Source organism: Megalobrama amblycephala, linkage group LG9, assembly GCF_018812025.1.
Source record: "Megalobrama amblycephala isolate DHTTF-2021 linkage group LG9, ASM1881202v1, whole genome shotgun sequence".
NCBI classification, from domain to species: Eukaryota; Metazoa; Chordata; class Actinopteri; order Cypriniformes; family Xenocyprididae; genus Megalobrama; species Megalobrama amblycephala.
Genome location: NC_063052.1, coordinates 6,126,245 through 6,149,302, shown reverse-complemented (window position 1 = coordinate 6,149,302; position 23,058 = coordinate 6,126,245). Strand labels below are relative to the sequence as shown.

The 23,058-nt window shown below is 36.2% G+C and overlaps 2 protein-coding genes across 2 annotated transcripts; both read left to right on the top strand.

Moving 5' to 3' along the window:
* The first annotated feature begins 2,429 nt into the window (after positions 1-2,429).
* Positions 2,430-7,700, top strand: LOC125274856 (tissue alpha-L-fucosidase-like). Its single transcript, XM_048201351.1, has 8 exons — positions 2,430-2,932; positions 3,011-3,145; positions 4,979-5,116; positions 5,285-5,390; positions 5,478-5,678; positions 5,803-5,993; positions 6,660-6,762; positions 6,860-7,700. Exons 1-8 carry the CDS (start codon positions 2,580-2,582, stop codon positions 6,989-6,991), a joined length of 1,359 nt encoding a protein of 452 aa, XP_048057308.1. The 5' UTR covers positions 2,430-2,579; the 3' UTR covers positions 6,992-7,700.
* A 2,839-nt stretch (positions 7,701-10,539) lies between these two features.
* gmpr (guanosine monophosphate reductase) lies at positions 10,540-22,909 on the top strand. Its single transcript, XM_048201350.1, has 9 exons — positions 10,540-10,857; positions 15,117-15,236; positions 15,477-15,560; positions 17,120-17,293; positions 17,413-17,494; positions 17,588-17,694; positions 19,155-19,197; positions 19,611-19,770; positions 21,902-22,909. Exons 1-9 carry the CDS (start codon positions 10,771-10,773, stop codon positions 22,080-22,082), a joined length of 1,038 nt encoding a protein of 345 aa, XP_048057307.1. The 5' UTR covers positions 10,540-10,770; the 3' UTR covers positions 22,083-22,909.
* Positions 22,910-23,058: the final 149 nt, after the last annotated feature.

Sequence of the window (23,058 nt, the reverse complement as noted above, 5' to 3'; positions counted from 1 at the left end):
TAATTATCTTGATGGAAATGCAGGCCTCACTGAGCTATCGGATTTTATGAAAAATATCTTAATTTGTGTTCTGAAGATTAACGAAGGTCTTATGGGTGTGGAACGACATGAGGGTGAGTCATTACTGACATAATTTTCATTTTTGGGTGAACTAACCCTTTAACTGGAAACACTTAAGGATTTTCAAAGTCGTCATCTGATTGGTTGAATTCTACAGGATGTCGGGGAGACGTGTGTGTCGCGTTCTTTAATGGCCCGCCTGGAAACAAATGCCATGATGCCAAACCCCCTCATGGAAGACGAAACCTGTTGTGTTTACAACTGAGATGAGCTCTTTCCAGGTTCAACTAAACGCTAGATTTTTTGAAGTATGTGAAGCTCGTTATTGTAGGGACATCGACTTTACATTTTAACGCCCCTAAACATGACGCGGAAAAAAAATGAACCGTGGTTGCGTTACATGTCAGTCAAACGTCCTCTTTGGCGGTCTTTGGCCAATGAAAGCTGCGATAGAGTCCAGACGGTTCAGACCTACTGCCGTCAGTCTGAAGGTCTGGCTCTTTATGGTCTGGCTACTGAGGCAGGGTGGCTAATGTTCTACTGGTAACTAATTACCAGATTAGTCAGTTTCCCTTCATATTTTTTTGTGGAATAGAAAAGATTATTTAATTATTTGTTGGAATTAAAAGATTAATTTGTATTGGAAACATGACTGGGAAAGCAGTGTAACGTTGGGTTTAGTATACTTTTGCAGTGGCCAATTATGGATTATGTTTGAATAAATATGTTTTATATTTTAATGTACACTTCTTAGGGACCATGTCAATGGTCTTGTCATTTCATTTGTTTGATTAATTAACAGTGTTATGAATATGCATTGTCATCATGAACCTAAAAACATGCTGAGTTGAATTTTTTTTTTTCAAAAGAAAAGTTAGCCAATATTTATTCAGGCTATAATGTATACATACATTTTTAGACTAGCCTATAAACATTACTTTTACTACTTACCATGAGGTTATTCAAGTCATATTGCTTATTTTTTATTTTGTTTTGGAGAAGGCAATTAAAAACATTTTGTTTTAAATTAAAATATTAAAGTTAGTAAAACTGCCATTTCCCCTTTTACAAAAGGGAACATTTAAAGTGGCAGCGAGGCGAAACCTTTTTCTTTCACCAGTATACACGTTATATTCTTTGGTTCCTCATCCATTGTTACGAGTGGTTATAAAGTAAGTCATGTGTTGTAGTCACATGTTTCATGTCATATGGTTAACCAGTAGGGGTGTGACGAGACGGGTATCTCACGAGACGAGACGAGACTCGAGATTGAGTTCACGAGACGAGACGAGACAAGATTTTTACACACTATTTTTAAGAAATCCTCAATGGCGAAATACGTGACTAGAAAAAATATTCTGCAGGTGTATTTGAAATGTTTTAACTAATCATCTCGTAATGAATGTCATTTCAGTTCTACTTTCTTAGTATGAATTATCATATGCAGTAAAAGACAACAATACTCAAGTACTGTAAAAGGTTTTGCCACAAACTCAACTGACTGACTTCTCTTCTGTATTTCAGTCTCTTCAGACCTTACTGTACATGATTTATGAGCTTCTACAACCTTTGACCTCCTAACTGAACTCCTTTCCACAAACTGATCATAGAAATGAAAACAGTATAAATAAAAATGTTAACACTTTACAATAAGGTCTCATTTATTAACATTAACATTAATTAACCAACATCAACTAATAATGAGCAATATATTTGCTACAGTATTTATTAATCTTTGTTAATGTTAGTTAATAAAAATAGTCATTCATTGTTAGTTCATGATAGTTCACAGTGCATTAACTAATGTTAACAAATGAAACCTTATTGTTTGTGCTTAATAAGATTAAGAGAAACTGTTATTTGTTTTTATGGTAACACTTTACAATAAGTGCAACCATAATCGCACTCTCTCAATATTCAAAAGTGCAAATAAGACCAATTTTTTCTTTGATACAGAGCTAAGAGATGGTTACAACTACACTGCCCAGCCTAAAATAGCTTTCATATTGAGAGATATTTGCATTCATCAGGGAGCCGCTTTCAAAATGCGGTTATTGAAATCGCGTTTGAATGCGCGCGCGCGCGTTTACTTTCACTTTTAGCGATCGCGCGTAACTCTGTAAATATGGAGCGGCGGCAACCGTTATCCAACTGAATTAAATGTTTTTTATTTAAATACAAAGCAAAACGACAGTGGAGGCGTAAAGTAAACGTAGAGTTGGCATATTCTTTCCCAATCATCCTAACACTCTGTCATGGCAACAACATCACGAGACTACTTTTCGCCTCGACGAGAAATCTCGTCACATATTAGTCTCGCGAGATCTCGTGCCACGAGATCTCGTCACACCCCTATTAACCAGGAAATACAAACTGGTTTTCTGCATTTGCATTATGTTGAATCATAAGTTATGTAGGCAGAAATATCTAGTGCGGAAATCGGTGCATGCTGACATTCATGCATTAGGTTCACTTTTACTGATCACAGTGCACGAGCTTCGCGTCTGTAAGTTATCATCATGCAAGTGACTCTGAGTCAGATATCGCTGCTTCTTTGTTTACTGTCATGCGCATCATCAGTCGGGGCTCGATATACACCAGATTGGGCCAGTCTGGACTCCAGACCTCTGCCTGAGTGGTACGACGAGGTGAAGTTCGGGATCTTCGTTCATTGGGGGGTGTTTTCAGTGCCCGCGTTCGGCAGCGAGTGGTTCTGGTGGTACTGGAAGGGCGCACATAGTATTAAATATATCCTGTTCATGATCAAAAACTACCCCCCTGGATTCAGCTATACGGACTTCGCACCTGATTTCCACGCGCAGTTTTTTGATCCTGATGAGTGGGCTGATATCTTCGAAGCTTCAGGAGCAAAGTAGGCGATATGCGTTTGGCAGTGATGCTCCCCGTGTTTGTTTTACGTATTTATAATTTAGTTTTTCATTCTTTTCAGATATGTGGTCCTCACATCGAAACACCACGAAGGCTTCACAAATTGGGGGTCGCCAAATTCCTGGAATTGGAATTCTGTTGATAATGGACCTCACAGGGATCTTGTTGGAGATTTAGGCGAGGCAGTAAGAAAGAGGTAGTGTTTGCTTCTTTGTCTGCGGAGATAATGTTACAAATGCTACATTATACTTTCAACGCGGAAATAAGCTTTTTCCTGCAAATATTTTCATTAGGGGAAAACCATTACACAACATACATATGCATAATAATCTAGTAGATAGACCTCGTACATCTTACAAGAAAAATCAGTCATTTAACTATTAAATAAATTATCTTTTTCAACAACAGATGTCTTTTACTGTTCTTTATAGAAATTATATAAATATAGAATATAGAAATTATATATAGAAAAGAAAAGTAACAAAAAATAAAAATTTGTTAAACCAGTCTATCTTAAAAAATAGCCATATACGACATGAATCACATTACAAACTTTGACTTGAAGCAAAAAAGTATTTGAAAATCTGACAAAAAGACAACTACAAGATTGACGCGTTTTTGTAGGCCAACCCGGAAGTTAGCGGCGCACGGGTTCCCTCGGTTGAAAGCTTTTTTTTACAGTCTATGGTTGAAAGCCTATGCATTTTTTTTCCATAGACTTTTGGAAAATCGCAGAAAATAAGCTCTGTGTTTAACAAAGGGTTGTGACACTTACACGTTTTGTCTGTCAAGATAATCTTTACAAGTTAAAAAAAACATAAATACATTTTGAAGCCTAAATAAAGTCGTCAGATATAAAAAGCTAACAGTGGGCTATAAACGGACTACAGTACACCACCATGGTCGCGGATCAACGTCGTCACCACCAAGCTTCTTTAAACTGTATTTAAAAAACAACGTTATTTAAAAACATGTTCGCTGATTATGATCTGTGCTGTGTATGAATACTTAGCATTTCTCATGAAAAAGTGTATGTCCAAATGTCCTGTTTATCATGATGACGTCTAATTTGTTAGCAACCGCCGTTTTTAAGACGCAGTAAAGGTTTAAAAAATCACAAGCGGGTTATAACTGGTGTGTTTTATGCCATAGACCAAAACTTGAAAATATTTGAAGGCTTTGTTAACCACAGACCTTATTTCAGGCGATTTAGCAAAAACCCATAGACTTTACGGTGTTGGAACCGGAAGCCCTAAAATGCTAACTCGCTTCCGGGTTTTGCCTACAAAAATGCGTCATCCCTGAGGCACTCTATGACATCTGAATTAAAAACAAAGAATATAAAACTATTGATTTAAAAATTTTGATTATAGATAATGATGCAATATATTTTAAGTTTATTGCAAAATATATTGCATATATATTCAAGTAGTTTAAGTGCATATTGTGTAAGGAACGCAGTGCTTCATGGGAGTGGGCGGGCGCTTGCAGAATCATGGGTAATGTAGTTTTTCTCCAATAAATCCACTGTTAAATGTGATTATTTAAAAAAACAAGTTAAAATAATAATGGCACATGGCTTCAACAAAGGCATATAGCATCGATTAATAACCTCATAGTAGCTCACAGTAGGTTTGTCTTTAAAGGTCATAAGTTATCGATAAAAATCAATTCCTCTATTGAGAAAGTGAATGGGATTTTTATTTAAGAAACCCAACAGTTGCAATCTAGGTAAATAACTAGAATAATAACAAAGTGAAGTAAACGGTAAAACAATTTACACCGCAAACCAGTGTGTGTATTATTACAATGATACATTAATATGATATTAAATACCAGTTTACAACATCAAGTAGCATAACAGACTGCTTGTACAACTTTGGCTCACACAAAGCCTTGCACATTCAAATCAAAAGTGGTTGTGACTGACTACCCTTATGTTAAAAATAAAGTGGATATCTCAGTAAAGTTTTTTAAGAACATTTTCTTTTATGAATTTTATCCAAAACTGCTTAATTTGTTGTATTAGGTCTCTGCATTATGGACTCTACAACTCTCTGTATGAATGGTTCAATCCCATCTACCTGAGTGACAAGCAAGCTGGTTTCAAGACCCAGGAGTATGTTGCAAAAAAAGTTTTGCCAGAACTCACCAATTTGGTCAACAGGTAAATTTTGCAGCATCAGTCATGTGATGGTACGGGCTGGAGAACAAAGACACATAAACATTGTTTATGACATAAGGCTGACTGTTCAGTTGTATTTGTCTGTGTAAAGATCAACCTCTACAGCCTACATTGTGTATATGATTTTAGTTGATGTTTTTAACATCTCAGGTACAAGCCAGACTTGATTTGGTCAGATGGGGACTGGGAAGCACCTGACACTTATTGGAACTCTACAGAATTCCTCGCCTGGCTCTACAACGACAGTCCAGTCAAAGTGAGATCATCCTGTCATGTAATTTTTATTTTAATATGTCAAATTGTAATTCCGATCATAATGACTGCATTATTGCGCTCCTTACAGGATGTGGTGGTGACCAATGACAGATGGGGGGCGGGCTGTTACTGCAAACATGGAGGTTATTACAACTGTGCGGACAAGTTCACTCCCGGACAGCTGCCTAATCACAAGTGGGAGAAATGCCAGTCAGTGGACACATTATCATGGGGGTATCGCCGAAATATGAAGCTAAGCGAACTGATGGATCTACCAAGAATCATAAAGGTGTGATGTGTTGCAGTGTAAATAATGTATATGAATGAAACATATGGACACAAAAGTATATGAAAGTTCATGTGGTGTCTAATGAGTCAAGTAAGTTTTAACCTCTCATATGTTGTGACCACAGGACCTGGTCTACACCGTGGCCTTAGGGGGGAATTACCTGTTGAATGTGGGACCCACAGCAGACGGCGTGATCGCACCTGTCTTTGAGGAACGTCTCAGAGGAATTGGAGCCTGGCTGAAGATCAACGGTGAAGCCATCTATGCAACTAAACCTTGGAGAGTTCAAGCGGAGAATGCTACTTCTCTTGTCTGGTATGTTGAGGTTTTTTAACTTCCTCTTATCTTTCTATGCCTCACAGTTCAAAACTGTGAAAACAAAAACTTTCAGAAGCTCCAGCTGTGAAAGCAATGTTACCTAGAGACCTTGATCAGTTTAAGAGGACCCATGTGAGAAAATTATAATTTAAAATTTAGAGGCCACTGCATAAATTATGACCAATCATAAGTACTGCACTGAATTAAATTAATATTCATGAGCCAAGCTGATAGGGGTAGGATTTAGTAAAATAGTTTAAATCTAGAGTGAAATGTTGATATGTTACCAATCATATGATGATTTTATTGTCATTAATGATTTGATGACTACTTGGTCTTTTTATAAGCAGCCTGGATTCCTCAACTGTAGTTTTGCTTCCTTCTCTGCCGGTTTCTGGAGTTTTAATTTAGTCTTAGTTAGCCTGTAGTGTAGTTAAAATGAGTGAAGTTTTACAGCTTTAAAGGTGCCGTAGAATTAAAAATTGAATTTACCTTGGCATAGTTGAATAACAAGAGTTCAGTACATGGAAATGACATACAGTGAGTTTATATTAGCTGTGTGAACTTTGTTTATGCTGTTTAAGGCAAGCGTGAGCTCCGGGGGAGGGGAGCACGAGAATTTAAAGGGGCCGCAGCCTGTTTTAAATTTTCCTTTAATTCCAGGTATACTTCAAAAAACACCAGCACTGTATATGCGATCATCACCGCCAATCCCATGCAAAACTTCTTTAAGCTTTCGATGCCCAAAACCTCCAGCAGCACAGTGGTAAATATTTATGAATTCATTCGAATTTAGGAATAAAATGTTATTTTTTGCTAAGACATCAATAAATTATCTTTGTTTCTTTTGCAACTCTGTTCAGGTGACTTTGTTGGGGAACCCTGAGCCTTTGAAATGGACTCCTCTACAATCAACAGGACTGACTGTGCAGATGCCTGAACTGCCTTTCACACCCGCTCAAGCCTGGACCCTCAAGCTGGACGGGGTGGCATAAAGCCTTTAAAACCACTGGAGATTTTAATGAAAATGGCAGGGATGTGATTTTTTTGTTGTTGTTGTATAAATATATATATTTATACAGATTTCTGTATTTTCTTACTTGAGAAGTATGACCCATGTGAACTGCAAAATGGTCATGATTATTAAACAAACTGCAAAATGCTGAATTTTCAAATACATTTATTACAGCCAGCGCTAAGTGAGAGTACAAATTGTCAATAGCAAGTATACTGTATGAAACTGTTACTCACCTGTTGGTGTGATTTATCAAATCTAAAAGACTTTGATTAATTTATATAAATATGTAGTCTGATGTACTACTCAATGTTTCAGAGTGAAGCGACTTGTTTCGCAGTAAATACTGCTCCACATGAACTCCATGTCTGCAAGTGCTGTGCATTTGAAAACATGCAACAACCATCTTTGTGGATTTATAATGAGAATCGTTTATAAATCTGTTGTCAACAAAAGAGAAGCACTACTGTGGGTTTCTGCCTAAAGAAAAGCTTTGTGGTTTATCTTTTGAAAGTAAAGAAACCAACAAAGCTATAAATATTAGTATTGTAATTGTACTGTTCTGTAAAATTAAATATTCATTTTATTTTACAGTACAATATTATTGCAATATTAATATATTTCCTTTTTTTGTCCACATGCCTGGTTTTTGTAATGCATTTCTTTTAATAAAGTTTTGTATAAATCAAGTTTTTTATTGTAGAGTTATTTGATTGCTCAAATAAAATGACCATTTTTATCATTGCATTTAATGGTTTATCATCACGTTATATTCCTAGGAACACATGGTTAAAATTGAAATTTAATTTCAGCTGAAGTTAGTTATTTTACTATTTTTTAAAAAAAGCAAACTTAACTTAAATATTATATATAACTTAATGATACACTGATACATTTCTTTCAATTAGGACAGATTTTGTATTTCTTTTTGGAACTAATGAATCGTAGGCCTCATTGATCTAAGGATAAAGTTAATCTCTGTGAAAAAGAAATGCTGTAATACTCAAAAAAGTTTGTTTGTGTACATGAACTGTGTGTGCGTATGTGTGGTAGCGCGAATGTGCATGCACAGTTCTGAGGCCTTTATCTTTGCAAGCACACGTGAACATGAACACTAAATGTTTCTCTTATTTTCAATCTCCCCCAATCATTTTCAATGGACCAACATAAGCTCAGATCAATGAGGCCTACGATCAGTCGGTTTCAAAAAGAAATACAAAACCTGTTCTAATTAAAAGAAAACAATTTGACAAAATTTGAGATTGAATCCATAGCATAACGAGAGATTTATAAGCTATTGTTTTTGTAGGCCTGATATTTTTGACCAGGAACACTTCAAGTGTGAATTTGTGCCATTTTGTACAAAACAAACTTCCTGGTTAAACATTAAAGCACACTAGTGTGATAAACTATATTTCCCCTCAAATTTTATTGAATATTGACAAAATTATCCACAAATACTTATTTTTTCACTCAAAACCAGGTGCATTTAGAAACTCAGATCTATGAGGCCATGATCAATGAGTTTAAAAAAAAATAATAATACAAAAGCTGTCCTAATAGAAAGAAAACAAGTTGACAAAAAGATTGAATCTAATATTTGGTGATAAAGCATAAGAAATTTACAAGATATTTTTTGTAGGCCGGCCATTTTTGACCGGGAACACCACAGGTGTAACGTTAAAGCCCAAAAAACTACAAACCCAATTCCAAAAGTTGGGACACTGTACAAATTGTGAATAAAAACAGAATGCAATGATGTGGAAGTTTCAAATTTCAATATTTTATTCAGAATACAACATAGATGACATATCAAATGTTTAAACTGAGAAAATGTATCATTTTAAGGGAAAAATAAGTTGATTTAAAATTTCATGGAATCAACACATCTCAAAAAAGTTGGGACAAGGCAATGTTTACCACTGTGTGGCATCCCCTCTTTTTATAACAGTCTGCAAAGTCTCGGGACTGAGGAGACAAGTTGCTCAAGTTTAGGAATAGGAATGTTGTCCCATTCTTGTCTAATACAGGCTTCTAGTTGCTCAACTGTCTTAGGTCTTCTTTGTCGCATCTTCCTCTTTATGATGCGCCAAATGTTTTCTACGGGTGAAAGATCTGGACTGCAGGCTTGCCATTTCAGTACCCGGATCCTTCTTCTACGCAGCCATGATGTTGTAATTGATGCAGTATGTGGTCTGGCATTGTCATGTTGGAAAATGCAAGGTCTTCCCTGAAAGAAACGACGTCTGGATGGGAGCATATGTTGTTCTAGAACTTGGATATACCTTTCAGCATTGATGGTGCCTTTCCAGATGTGTAACGGCGAATGGCACGGTGGATTGTGTTCACCGACAATGTTTTCTTGAAGTATTCCTGAGCCCATGTTGTCTTTTCCATGTGATGCAGTGCCGTCTAAGGGCCCGAAGATCACGAGCATCCAGTATGGTTTTCCAGCCTTGACCCTTACGCACAGAGATTGTTCCAGATTCTCTGAATCTTTGGATGATATTATGCACCGTAGATGATGATAACTTCAAACTCTTTGCAATTTTTCTCTGAGAAACTCCTTTCTGATATTGCTCCACTATTTTTCGCCGCAGCATTGGGGGAATTGGTGATCCTCTGCCCATCTTGACTTCTGAGAGACACTGCCACTCTGAGAGGCTCTTTTTATACCCAATCATGTTGCCAATTGACCTAATAAGTTGCAAACTGGTCTTCCAGCTGTTCCTTATATGTACATTTAACTTTTCCGGCCTCTTATTGCTACCTTTCCCAACTTTTTTGGAATGTGTAGCTCTCATGAAATCCAAAATGAGCCAATATTTGGCATGACATTTCAAAATGTCTCACTTTCAACATTTGATATGTTATCTATATTCTATTGTGAATAAAATAGAAGTTTATGAGATTTGTAAATTATTGCATTCCTTTTTTTATTCACAATTTGTACAGTGTCCCAACTTTTTTGGAATCGGGTTTGTACAAAGATTATCCAAAACATTTTTGGAAATGGTTACACCCTGTGTAAGCAAAGTCAGTAAGAAAATAACCCAAACTCAACAATGTCAAGTAGAGCTTTTTTTCAGTCAGTAGGTAGCTGTATGCATGTATATAGTGTAATAAAATGTACCTGGTTGGCAGCGCAGCTTGCAGTAACAAACAAAAGGCACTGAATAATGATATTAAATACATACTAAAAATAATGAAATGCCAAAAACAGTCCATGTGGGCTACAGCAGCAATCTTCAACTTGCCCATCACTTTCTGTATTAGACGACATCAAAAACTGAAGGACATTTCACTGTATTTCATGTCCTTCCTCAACATCCCTCCCTCTCTCTCATTTCCCATGAGATCACTAATTGATTCAGAGGAGCAATACCTCTGCTGGACAGCAGGAGGTCTGTGCACATACTGCAGTGCTGAGCTGAGCTGCAGTGACTGCGCTTGTGTGTGTGTGTGTGTGTGTGTTTATGTGTGCCAGGCAGCCACATAGGAAACACATCACTGCTACTGCTGCTGCCACTCCAGACTGAATGCAGGCGGAGGGGGGAAGTGGAGAGAGGAGAGAGAGAGGGAAGGAGAGAACGTACAGGCCTTGCCAAATAAAGCCATGGGGGCCTGGGCAGTGACGGCCCTTTCTCCACTATAAATACGCTGCTCTTCTGCAGGTTCGGGTTTGGTGCCTGGAGCTCTGGACCACTGACTGCACCAGCCCGTCTCAGGAGATTCTCATCCGCTCTCAGGCCTGTCACTATGCCCCGGGTGGATGTTGACCTCAAACTGGACTTCAAAGATGTCCTTTTCAGACCAAAGAGGAGCAGTCTGAAAAGCAGGTCTGAGGTAAGAACATCTGCTTGCTGTCTCTGTTGAAAAGAAATCTGTGCCACTGCCTTGTCATGTTATACCCGAAAGACTCGTTTAAACTAAGTACCAAGGGAGCAGCATGTATGGTTGGGAGTGGCAATGAATGAAAGTGAAAATTAGGATGACCTTGACGAAGTTGGTCTTTATGGGGCCCATGTTTAAGCTTCAACCAGTGGTGCTTTATCAAGCTTGATCAGCAGACAGTGCTCCTGTAGTGTTGGCTTCTCTTTATTTTGTGGCGTTGATGTGTCTTGAAACAAGTCCAGTGGTTTTAAGGGTCGACTGACCAGGCTAAGGAACAGCAACCTGAGAGCTAGTGCTTTGAAAACATGTTTAAAAATAGGCCTGAGGCATGCCTACATGTCAATAGAGGCAGATTCCACTGTGGTGTTACTCTTGGTCACCCAACAACACATAATGGGGTCAAAACATACTCTTACATGATCATCTATACATATGAAGTGCCCTATTTCAGACATTTGGCTGATAAAAACCTTTGCTTCACTGTGATGAGGTTTGCTTGCTTGTATTTCTTTCATATTTCACCCAGACATCCTTTTGTTCCAGTTAACGTGTAGCTTTCTTAGTTAGCTGCTTTCAATATGTACATGCTAATCTGTCAGGTTTACATCATTGATCATCTACTGTATATTCTGTTCATTTTTTCCTGTTGGGGTCCTGGCTGACGAATTAGGAGGAGATTTTCACTGCAGGATGACGTAAAGTGCCGGTCAGATCTCTCTGCGGCTGGCTAATCTGATGGCTGTCAGTGAACGGCCAATAACAGTGGCTGTGATGATATACAGGCTTATTGCAATAGAACAGCAGCTGAGGGCCTCTTTATAACCTGCAGTAATCAATCACTGACCTTGCCTCAGACATCAACAATAAGCAATAGAATCCAAATCTTATGACTGTAATTTCTGGGATATGTCTCTTCAAACAGGAGAATGGTGAATTTGTTCCCCACAGCACAAGTAAATAGCAGCAGGATGATTATTCAGAGGGCAGTGTAGTGTGACTGATGTGACTGCAGCAGTTACTGGAACTGGAAATGGCTGGGAACTGATTCGGGGAACCTGAGAACGTCTGAGCATGTGTGTGTGTGTATGTGAGAGAGAGAAAGCTTCTGTGCATATCATGTTGCAATATTTTTTTTTCTCAAACAAACAGAGAAATGATTCAGCACAAATTCACTTAAAGGATTGGTTCACTTCAGAATTAAAATTTCCTGATAATTTACTCACCCTCATGTCATCCAAGATGTTTATGCCTTTCTTTCTTCAGTCGAAAGGGGAAAACATTCTAGGATTTTTAGTGGTATTTTCTAAGGATATAGTGAAGGTTTAAGGTCCAAATTGCAGTTTCGATGCAGCTTCAAAGGGCTCTACATGATCCCAGATGAGGAATAAGGGTCTTACCTAGCAAAACAATCGGTCATTTCCTAAAAATAAAAAATACATCTAAAAAAAAACATCTTGCACTGCTCTGCAATGCGCCACACATTACGAAATCACGTTGGAGAGGTCACGGAAGTACCGCAGTAGGGCAAAAAACTTCAGAATCATCCGACATCATTGTTTTACCTTTTTTTGTAAAGGGCGTTTCACTTAGTCTTTGTACTTTCACTTTGTAGACACTGGATCAGTACTTCCGCCACCTTTCCAACATGATTACGAAATGCGTGGTGCATCACAGAGCAGTGAAAGACGAGCATTTGTGGTTAAAAAGTGTATACATTTTTATTTTTTTTAGAAAATGACCGATTGTTTCGCTAGATAAGACCCTTATTACTCTGCTGGGATCGTGTAGAGCCCTTTGAAGCTGCATTTGGACCTTCAACCCGTTGTACCTCAGTGAAGTCCACTATACAGAGAAAAATCCTGGAATGTTTTCCTCAAAAACCTTAATTTCTTTTCGACTGAAGAAAGAAACATCTTGGATGGGGGTGAGTAAATTATCAGGAAATTTTAATTCTAAAGTGAACTAATCCTTTAAAGTGCACCACAATGTCTCAGTTGTGAATGATGATATTAATCAGAATTTGGCCATATTATGATTATACTACCGATAAAAAGTTTGGAGTTGGTAAGAATTTATGTTTGATAAAGAAGCTTCTCACACTCACCAAAGCTTCATTTATTTGATCAAAAATACAGTAAAAACAGTAATTTTGAGAGATATTATTACAATTTAGATTAACTGTTTTTTTATTTTAATATATTTTAAAATCTACCATATTTTCCAGAATGTAAGTTGCACCTGACTATAAGTCACACCAGGTCAAAATTGCATTGTTGAGGGGGAAAATAATAATAAAAAAAAGTTGCATTGGTGTATAAGTCACATTTTATTATTACATTCAGAATTAATGTAAAATACCATAATAAATACAATAAAAATACAATAAAAAACTTTTACAAACATTATAAACACCTAAATATTTTAGTTCCCCTAGTTACATTGAATTCTGTGACCCATCAAATTCTTTTTTTTTTTTTTAAGTGAAATTGCAATAATAATAATAATAATAGTATAATAACAAGTGCATAGATACATCTTGTCAATCAGAGTTGAGCAATCTCAAGCATTGGCGTATATGCATGTTAACGCACAAACAGTAACAATACTTCTTTCAAAACACACAAAAAAAAAAACAAGTAAATGTAAATGTCAAGTAAACATATTTACCTGTATCATTATTTCTTTTTAATAATACAGCTGGAATATGAATAATCTAATCTAATACAATTCTTCTGAATTTTGGGTCATATAACACCTTATTCAGAATATCCACTGAACATTAATATTTATCTGATCTTGTGCAAACAAAGGTAAATCTGGGTGTATTATATACAGACAATTATATCAAGCTATTGTTTTAACAAAAGAGCAGATATAATGGCAACAGCAGAATTAAAGCCATAATTACAAATCTTCTGGTTATTGGTTCTGCATATCGGTTATCAGATGCTTAAAAATACCAAAAATGTTATTGGTTGGGAAAAAAATAATATCCATTGAATGTGCATGTCTTTATACCTATGGAAGAGGATTAGGGCCAAGCAATAATAAAAAAATAAAACCATCTCAAGATTAAAGTTGTTAAATTTCAATAAAAAAATTGGTTAAATTTCGAGAAAAAAGTCGTAATTAAATGTTGAGAATAAACTCAATAAATTACGAGAAAAATGTCGTTAAATTTCGAGAAAAAAGTCGAGATAAAATGTTTAGAATAAAGTCATTAAATTATGAGAAAAAAGTCGTTAAATTACGAAACAAATTCGTTAAATTATGAGAAAAAACTTGTTAAATTTCGAGAAAAAAGTCGAGATAAAATATTATTATGAGAATAAAGTCATAATTTAATGAGTTTATTCTCAATATTTTATCTCGACTTTTTCCTCGAAATTTAATGAGTTTTTTTCTCGTAATTTAACGAGTTTATTCTCAACATTTTATCTCGACTTTTTCTCGAAATTGAACGAGTTTTTTTCTCGTAATTTAACGAGTTTATTCTCAACATTTTATTTCAACTTTTTTCTTGAAATTTAACGAGTTTTTTCTCGAAATTTAACAACTTCAATCTCAAGATGGTTTTATTTTTTTATTATTGCTTGGCCCTAATCCTCTTCCGTATTAATGAGTTTTTTCTCGAAATTTAACAACTTTAATCTCGAGATGGTTTTAATTTTTTATTATTGCTTGGCCCTAATCCTCTTCCGTATTATTCTGAACATGCTGACTACATATACAGGAATAATCCAATGGCTGTGGAGCATGTAAACATATTTTTCAGAATCAGGTTTTAACCAGGTTATGGAGCTTAATCAGAAAATGGATGCAAAATATATATAGTTGTTTAATATATCAATATACTGTATGTTATGATTCAAATCTCAAACTAGAACAGTCTTTGTTACACTCCTTATTTTATTCAGAGAAAGCTCTACTGCACACTGAACACTGCATTTAACATCCACTAGACATGGAGAATGACTCCAGTTCACTTGTTACAATGGATATGTGACAGTTAGATGGATCTAAATATCTTTCAGTTATAATATATGTGAGTGCATGCTTGGATGGGTTACAGGGACAGGAGAATAGGTTAGGAACACAGGATGTTTGGTGTTGATTATGGCCTTATCCATTAAAACGAGGCTCTTCAGACTGTCAAATGTACCGTTTGTATGTTTGAAAAGTAATTTCCTCTTTATTTTTTGTTCTTGAAGGTTGACCTGCAGAGGACCTTCACATTCCGGAACTCAAAGAAGACATACAATGGCATCCCAATCATCGCTGCTAACATGGACACCACCGGCACTTTTGAGATGGCACAGGTGCTCAGCAAGGTGAGTGCTTCTTTAAACAAAGCACACTAACTGAAGAAACACAGCACCTGCGTCTGAAATATAACCCAGGAAAAGTCTTGTTTTACTAGGTTTTATCTCTGTGATGATCAAGATCTCAGTGAAACATAATTAGCTGTGTCCTGTTTCCATGCACTGGGATCAAGAGGCTCTTATTTTTCTGTCTGTCTCAGAGCCAGACACTTGCTGGCCTCTCAGACATGTTTCTGCTCTGTCTTTCAGCACACTCTCTTCACAGCCATCCAGAAGCACTACTCCCTGGAGGAGTGGAAGACTTTTGCTGCCAGTCATCCAGAGTGCCTTGAGGTCAATGGACAACAAATACTTTCTTGCCTTGCTTAATCAAAAGCAGTTAGGAAAATTAACCATGGTTTTAATATAGTAAAAGTGTAACCATGTTTTTTTGGAGGATTGGTTACCACAGTTCAGTTCAGTACCATACTTCAAATACCGTGGTTAAACTATGGTTGGTGTTGCAAAACCACAGTTAATTTGTGGGTACCACGATTTAACTACAATAACCATGGTCTTTTGATTTTATTTGTAGTAAAACCATGATTAATTATATAAAAGGTATAGGCCCAGTTTCACAGACAGGGCTTAGCCTGAGTCAGGATTAGGCCTTAGTTCAATTAGGGCATTTAATGAGCTTTTATAAATGTTCACTAGAAAAAAAGAAACAAGAAACTAGCCACAACAATCGAGCAACACCCAATCAACTGCCTAGCAGACACAGAATAGCCAACTTAAAGGATTAGTTCACTTTCAAATGAAAATTTCCTGATAATTTACTCACCCCCATGTCATTCAAGATGTTCATGTCTTTCTTTCTTCAATCGAAAAGAAATTAAGGTTTTTGATGAAAACATTCCAGGATTTTTCTCCATATAGTGGACTTCAATGGAGCCCAAACGGTTGAAAGTCAAAATTACTTCAAAACGTTCTACACGATCCCAGACGAGGAATAAGAGTCTTATCTAGAGAAACCATTGCTCATTTTCTAGCTCTCTTCTTCTTCTCTATTTGAATTCCAGCAGTGTAGACACTGCTAAGTGTATTACTGCCCTCCTCAGGTCAAAGTTAGAACTAAATTGTCATATACAATATTCTAGTGCAAGTATATAACAATTAGTTCAAACTTTAACCTGTGGAGGGCAGTAATACACTTAGCAGTGTCTACACTGCCGGAATTCTAATAGAGAAGAAGAAGAGAGCTAGTTCAAGATGAGCATTTATGGTTAAAACGTATATAATTTTTCATTTTTTTTTTAGAAAATAAGTGATGGTTTCTCTAGATAAGACCGCAATGTTCTCATCAAAAACCTTAATTTCTTTTCGACTGAAGGGAGAAGGACATGAACATCTTGGATGACATGGGGGTGAGTAAATTATCAGGAAATTTTAATTTGAAAGTGAACTAATCCTTTAAATCTGTAGGCTATATAACCCCAACAGACTAACACATTTTTCCGCCACGGAATTAAAAAATAAAATAAAATAAATAATTGTGACTTTTTATCTCACAATTCTGACTTTCCCCTCGCAATTCTACTTTTTCCCCCTCAGAATTGTGATATAAACTCAAAATTCTGACTTTTTTCCCTCAAAATTGCCTGATAAAGTCACAACTGCGTGTTATAATGTCAGTATTGCGAGATATAAACTCGGCCTAACTCACAATTGCGCGTTTATATATAGATAAAAAAAAGTCGAAATTATCTTTTTTTTTATTATTATTCCGTGGCGGAAACGAGCTTCCATACTAACACACGTGTAACTTTTAGCACATTTAGCTTTCAAGACTTTTTATTCCTTATTCCACCACAAAGTTTTTGCAGTAAATCAATCTACCGTCTCATCCTCAGCATGTGGCGGCCAGCTCAGGCAGTGGAGTGGCGGATCTAGAGAAACTGTCCAGCATCCTGGAGGCCATTCCTCTCATCCAGTACATCTGCCTGGACGTGGCCAATGGCTACTCAGAACACTTTGTAGAGTTTGTAAAAAGAGTTCGGGAAAAGTTTCCTAAGCACACCATCATGGTGAGATTTTTTTGCCCAAACATAATATTACAAGCATCATATAAGCATACATTTTGTTAAACAGCATACATTTTGCTGAACTGCAAATGTCATATAACACAATGATCTTGATCATTTAGGCAGGAAATGTGGTGACAGGAGAGATGGTGGAGGAACTTATTCTGTCTGGAGCTGATATCATAAAAGTGGGCATTGGGCCAGGTATCAGATTAGATTACCCAACCCTGTAATAGATAATCATCCTTCTTATTAAATTCTCATGTTAATGATGTTTGGCTACACTGTGATCTTCAGGTTCTGTGTGCACCACACGCATTAAGACCGGTGTGGGTTATCCTCAACTGAGCGCTGTTATTGAGTGTGCTGACTCGGCCCATGGACTGAAAGGACACATAATATCTGTGAGTCTCTTTAAATGGCTATCATCTTTAGCATGAAGCCATCCTTTAATGCAATGCATAGATTGACAGATGGGAACCCATATACAATTGACATCACATTACCACAAGAGGGCAGCATCCTCAATTCTATTCCAGTGTTTCTCTACCATGTCAGTTTTTTTGTGTCCCATTATAGAAAAGCTCAATGACACCAAACAACATGTGCTCCTTTTTGTGTGTTATCTTTTAGTGTTATCATATTTTTGTAGGCCAACCTAGAAGTTGGCATCACCCTGGTTCCCTCACAAAAACCCAATAGGACTTTTCTATTGGCTTTTGGATTATTGCAGAAAATAAACTCTGCTATCAGCAAAAGTTTGATTCATTAGACCTTTTGTTAATCATGATCTTCACAAATGAACACAGCTTTAATGAATTTTGAAGCCTAAATACAATTTGCAGAAGTAAAAAGCTAAATATAGACTATGAACAAACCAGCAACACCATCACTTCCGACAACTCTTTCAGTTTTTATTACCGTAAAAGCAAACTACTTATGTTTAATGTCCCTGACAACCTCTGTAGTCGTACCATGTGGCCTCATTTAGTCTTGTTAGCAACCGCATTTTTTAAAACAAGTAAAATCTTTTTTTAAAAATCACAAGGGGCTATCAATTATGTATTTTTTGTTGAAGAATAAAATGTAAAAATACCTTGGGCTTGTGTTAACCACAGACCTTACCTCAGGAATTTAACTAAAAACCCATTTTAAAAAAACAATTGACTTCATGATGATAGAAGCAGAAGTGTTAAAATGTGAACTTGTTTCTGGGTTTTGGCCTAAAAATATGTCATCCATGTATGCAAGCTTGTTTCCGCCACAGATTGTGACTTTTTAGCTCAATTTTTCTCAAATTTGCAAGATATAAATTCGCAATTGCGAATTGTTTTTTTCCCTCGCAATAGTTTATATCACGCAATTCTCACAATTCAGACTTTATAACTCGCAATTAAGAGTTTATCTTGCAATTCTGAAGAAAAAAGTCAGAATTGTGAGATAAAACGTTTTTATTTTTTATTCAGTGGTGGAAACAAGCTTCCATATCCATGCAGCACTCTATTACAATTAATTTTATTTTAAACAAGAACACTTTTCAGGTAGTTTCTTCCTTTAATGAAACATTAAAGTGCCACACTTTTCCAATTTGAGCTATAGACCTTAGTCAAAGTAGTGCCATATTTAGTTTTTGACAGGAAAGTGAGGCTGTTAAAAGTGCCTGTTGAAAGTTGCGAGTTGACAAAATTAAGTGATCTATGACCTTTATACAGTGCATGCCATTGTAAAGACTGCAAGTCTCTCCCTCAAAGCCTCGCTTTCATCTGCGATAAATTTAATATGGCGTCTCACCTGACTAAAGTCTATAGGAATTCTTTGCAACTGTGCTATAGGAGTATGTAGTAAAGCTTTCTTTTTCCTCTAGGATGGAGGCTGCAGTTGCCCTGGGGATGTTGCCAAAGCTTTTGGTGAGCAGTGATGAGTGGTTTCATGTTTCTAACACCAAACAATAAGAACATAATTTTACTGCTTTTGTACTTTTATGTGTTGTTGCCATATAAAGCCTTTAATTCTTATTCACATCAAGGACGATAATGATATAGTTTTAAAAATCATTCTACATATAAAAGAATAGCAGAGTCCACACCACAACTATATATGTTGGAGTCAGTTTCACAATGAATTTTCCCCTAGTTGTTTAATGATAAAAACACTGAAAGCCAATCAGAATCCATCTTACTATACAGAGCTCGAGCATTTAAAGCGGCAGAATGTTATTGTGCGTTGTGTGGGTGCTAATATTATTGTTATAGCTTTCTTTATAGTTATTGTTCTTGGTGTGAATGGGTCTTTAATCTGTCTAATAATAAATTTACATTAGGTGCTGGAGCAGATTTTGTCATGCTGGGAGGAATGTTAGCAGGACACGATCAATGTGCGGGTGAAATCATTGAGAAAGAGGGCAAGAAGTTCAAGCTGTTCTACGGGATGAGTTCGGACACGGCCATGAAGAAGTATGTCGGAGGAGTAGCAGAGTACAGGTGAGGCACAGAGTATAGGGCATATTTATGGCTATTCATTTTGGGGTTTAAGTGTGTTTGTTAAAGGGATAGTTCACCCAAAAATGAAAATTATCCCATGATTTACTCACCCTCAAGCCATCCTAGGTATATATACACGACTATCTTCTTTCAGATGAACACAATTGGAGATTTAAAAATATCCTGGCTCTTCCTAGCTTCCTAGCCCAAAAAAATGCATCCATCCATCCTTCCATAAAAATAATCCATATGGCTCCCCTGACAACAACATGATGTCGGCCCAGATCCGGTACGTGTGTAATCCACATGTATCAGATGTGGGCCGGATCTGGGCCCAGGGGGTTAATAAAGGCTTTCTGAAGCGAAACAATGGGTTTTTGTAAGAAAAATATCTATATTTAAAACTTTATAAACTAAAATACATGCTTCCAGCAGCTGACCGTACGCATACTGTGCAAGTCGACTTGCGCCACAAGAGTAACCCCTGACGCGATGTATGACGTAGGAGTATCATAAGCAAATCGATGCGTATGTCTTCTGGAAGCTAGTTATTATAGTTAATAGTTTTAAAAATGATATTTTTCTTACAAAATTTTTCATTTAGCTTCAGAAGGTATTTATTAACCCTCTGGAGTCGTATGGATTATTTTTATGATGGATGGATGCATTTTTTGGGCTTCAAAATCACGCCCCCTATTCACTACCATTATTAGGGAAGAGGATTAGGGCCAAGCAATAATAAAAAATTAAAACCATCTCGAGATTAAAGTTGTTAAATTTCGAGAAAAAAGTCGAGATAAAATGTTGAGAATAAAGTCATTAAATTACGAGAAAAAAGTCGTTAAATTACGAGAACAAATTCGTTAAATTATGAGAAAAAACTCGTTAAATTATGAGAAAAAACTCGTTAAATTTCGAGAAAAAAGTTGAGATAAAATGTTGAGAATAAAGTCATAATTTAATGAGTTTTTTCTCATAATTTAACGAATTTGTTCTCGTAATTTAGCGACTTTTTTCTCGTAATTTAATGACTTTATTCTCAACATTTTATCTCAACTTTTTTCTCGAAATTTAACGAGGTTTTTTCTCGTAATTTAACGAGTTTATTCTCGTAATTTAATGAGTTTATTCTCAACATTTTATCTCGACTTTTTTCTCGAAATTTAACGAGTTTTTTCTCGTAATTTAATGAGTTTATTCTCAACATTTTATCTCGACTTTTTCTCGAAATTTAACGAGTTTATTCTCAAAATTTTTTCTCGAAATTTAATTCGTTTTTTCTCGTAATTTAACGAGTTTATTCTCAACATTTTATCTCGACTTTTTTATCGAAATTTAACGAGTTTATTCTCAACATTTTTTCTCGAAATTTAATTAGTTTTTTCTCGTAATTTAACGAGTTTATTCTCAACATTTTATCTCGACTTTTTTCTCGAAATTTAACAAGTTTATTCTCAACATTTTATCTCGACTTTTTTCTCGAAATTTAACACGTTTTTTTCTCGTAATTTAATGAGTTTATTCTCAACATTTTATCTCGACTTTTTTCTCGAAATTTAACGAGTTTATTCTCAACATTTTTTCTCGAAATTTAATTAGTTTTTTCTCGTAATTTAACGAGTTTATTCTCAACATTTTATCTCGACTTTTTTCTCGAAATTTAATTTTTTTTCTCGTAATTTAACGAGTTTATTCTCAACATTTTATCTCGACTTTTTTCTCGTAATTTAATGAGTTTATTCTCAACATTTTATCTCGACTTTTTTCTCGTAATTTAATGAGTTTATTCTCAACATTTTATCTCGACTTTTTTCTCGAAATTTAATGAGTTTATTCTCAACATTTTATATCGACTTTTTTCTCGAAATTTAACAACTTTAATTTCGAGATGGTTTTATTTTTTTATTATTGCTTGGCCCTAATCCTCTTCAGTACATTATAAAGCTTGGAAGAGCTAGGATATTTTTTAAATATATCTCCGACTGTGTTTATACACCTAAGATGGCTTGAGGGTGAGTAACTCATGGGATAATTTAAATTTTTGGGTGAACTAACCCTTCAAAAGATGTGTGGCACAAATAACTGTGATATTGCAGGTCATCTTATGTACATCTATTTATGTGATTTCAAGGGCATCAGAGGGCAGGACGGTCCAGGTGCCCTACAAAGGTGACGTGGAAAACACCATCAGGGACATCTTGGGTGGTTTGCGGTCCACATGCACATATGTAGGAGCTGCCAAACTCAAAGAACTGAGCCGCAGGACGACCTTCATCAGAGTCACACAGCAGGCTAGCCAAATGTTCACCTAGTCACACAGGCTAAAAAAACATGCACACTCACCATTACTAGTTAAGGAACAGTTGAGCTGAAAATGAAAATTCATTTCTGTCATCATTCTATCAATTTGTGTGAATTGTTTCTGTAAATAAGCAGCATAGTTCTACCATAAAGAGAGGGAAGACATTCACAAACAGATTTCCCTCTGTCTTGCAGTTTTCTGTGCTCTTTAGAGTCATCTGATTCCTTAGCTAACTCATTCAAAAACACTATTACACTCAGACAGACAGGCCCAGATTCTCAGGAACCTTGCTGTATACATTTCTTTGGAAAGCCAATGTTGCAGTATGGCTCAGTTTTGTTCATTTAAAGCCTTTAAGTTCTTTAAAGTATGCAATGGGGTCGCATCTGTATGAGAGGGTGAATAAGGAAACACCCAATAAGTCTCTTGACAGGACAATACTAGAGTGAAATGATTCATTCTTGGTAACTATGCAACCCATTCTCTCCCTATAGTATAGCAACTGAAAGAAATGCATGCTAGTGAAGAAATTACACACCAGCAGAGAATCTTCTCTGCCACTTTATGCTCGCCCCTGTGTGTTGTACTGTAAGTTTGAGCTGATCTGAGCAGAGATTGGCGCATTGTGTACTGTTGTGAACTATTTCTGCTGGCCTGCTTCCTTTGTGATTGTACAATGGGTGTGGTGGGATGTCATATCAGACCAGAGGAATGTGAAAACTTCTGCACCTCATTTCTTCAACATGCCTTGTGCAGTTTATATGAGTTAGAAAATAGAGGATTAAAAGTGTTATAAGTAAAACATTACATATGGAGGAATAAACATCTGAATGAGAACTGTGGTTGTTTTATGCCCTGAATACCTTTCCAGTTTTGTTCAATTATGTGATCGAATATGTTATTTTGGAATAATGACTGGCTTAGTTTTAATTAATTTTATGAATTAAACCGCTCGTAAACATCCTTTATACCTATAAAAAAAAAAT

Coding starts and splice junctions, on each gene's coding strand:
- gmpr (XM_048201350.1), top strand. CDS start 10,771: ATGCCCCGGGTGGATGTTGACCTCAAACTGGACTTCAAAGATGTCCTT. Junction 15,561..17,119: donor GTCATCCAGAGTGCCTTGAG/GTCAATGGACAA, acceptor TCTCATCCTCAG/CATGTGGCGGCCAGCTCAGG. Junction 19,198..19,610: donor GGATGTTGCCAAAGCTTTTG/GTGAGCAGTGAT, acceptor AATTTACATTAG/GTGCTGGAGCAGATTTTGTC.
- LOC125274856 (XM_048201351.1), top strand. CDS start 2,580: ATGCAAGTGACTCTGAGTCAGATATCGCTGCTTCTTTGTTTACTGTCA. Junction 2,933..3,010: donor TTCGAAGCTTCAGGAGCAAA/GTAGGCGATATG, acceptor CATTCTTTTCAG/ATATGTGGTCCTCACATCGA. Junction 6,763..6,859: donor AAACCTCCAGCAGCACAGTG/GTAAATATTTAT, acceptor AACTCTGTTCAG/GTGACTTTGTTGGGGAACCC.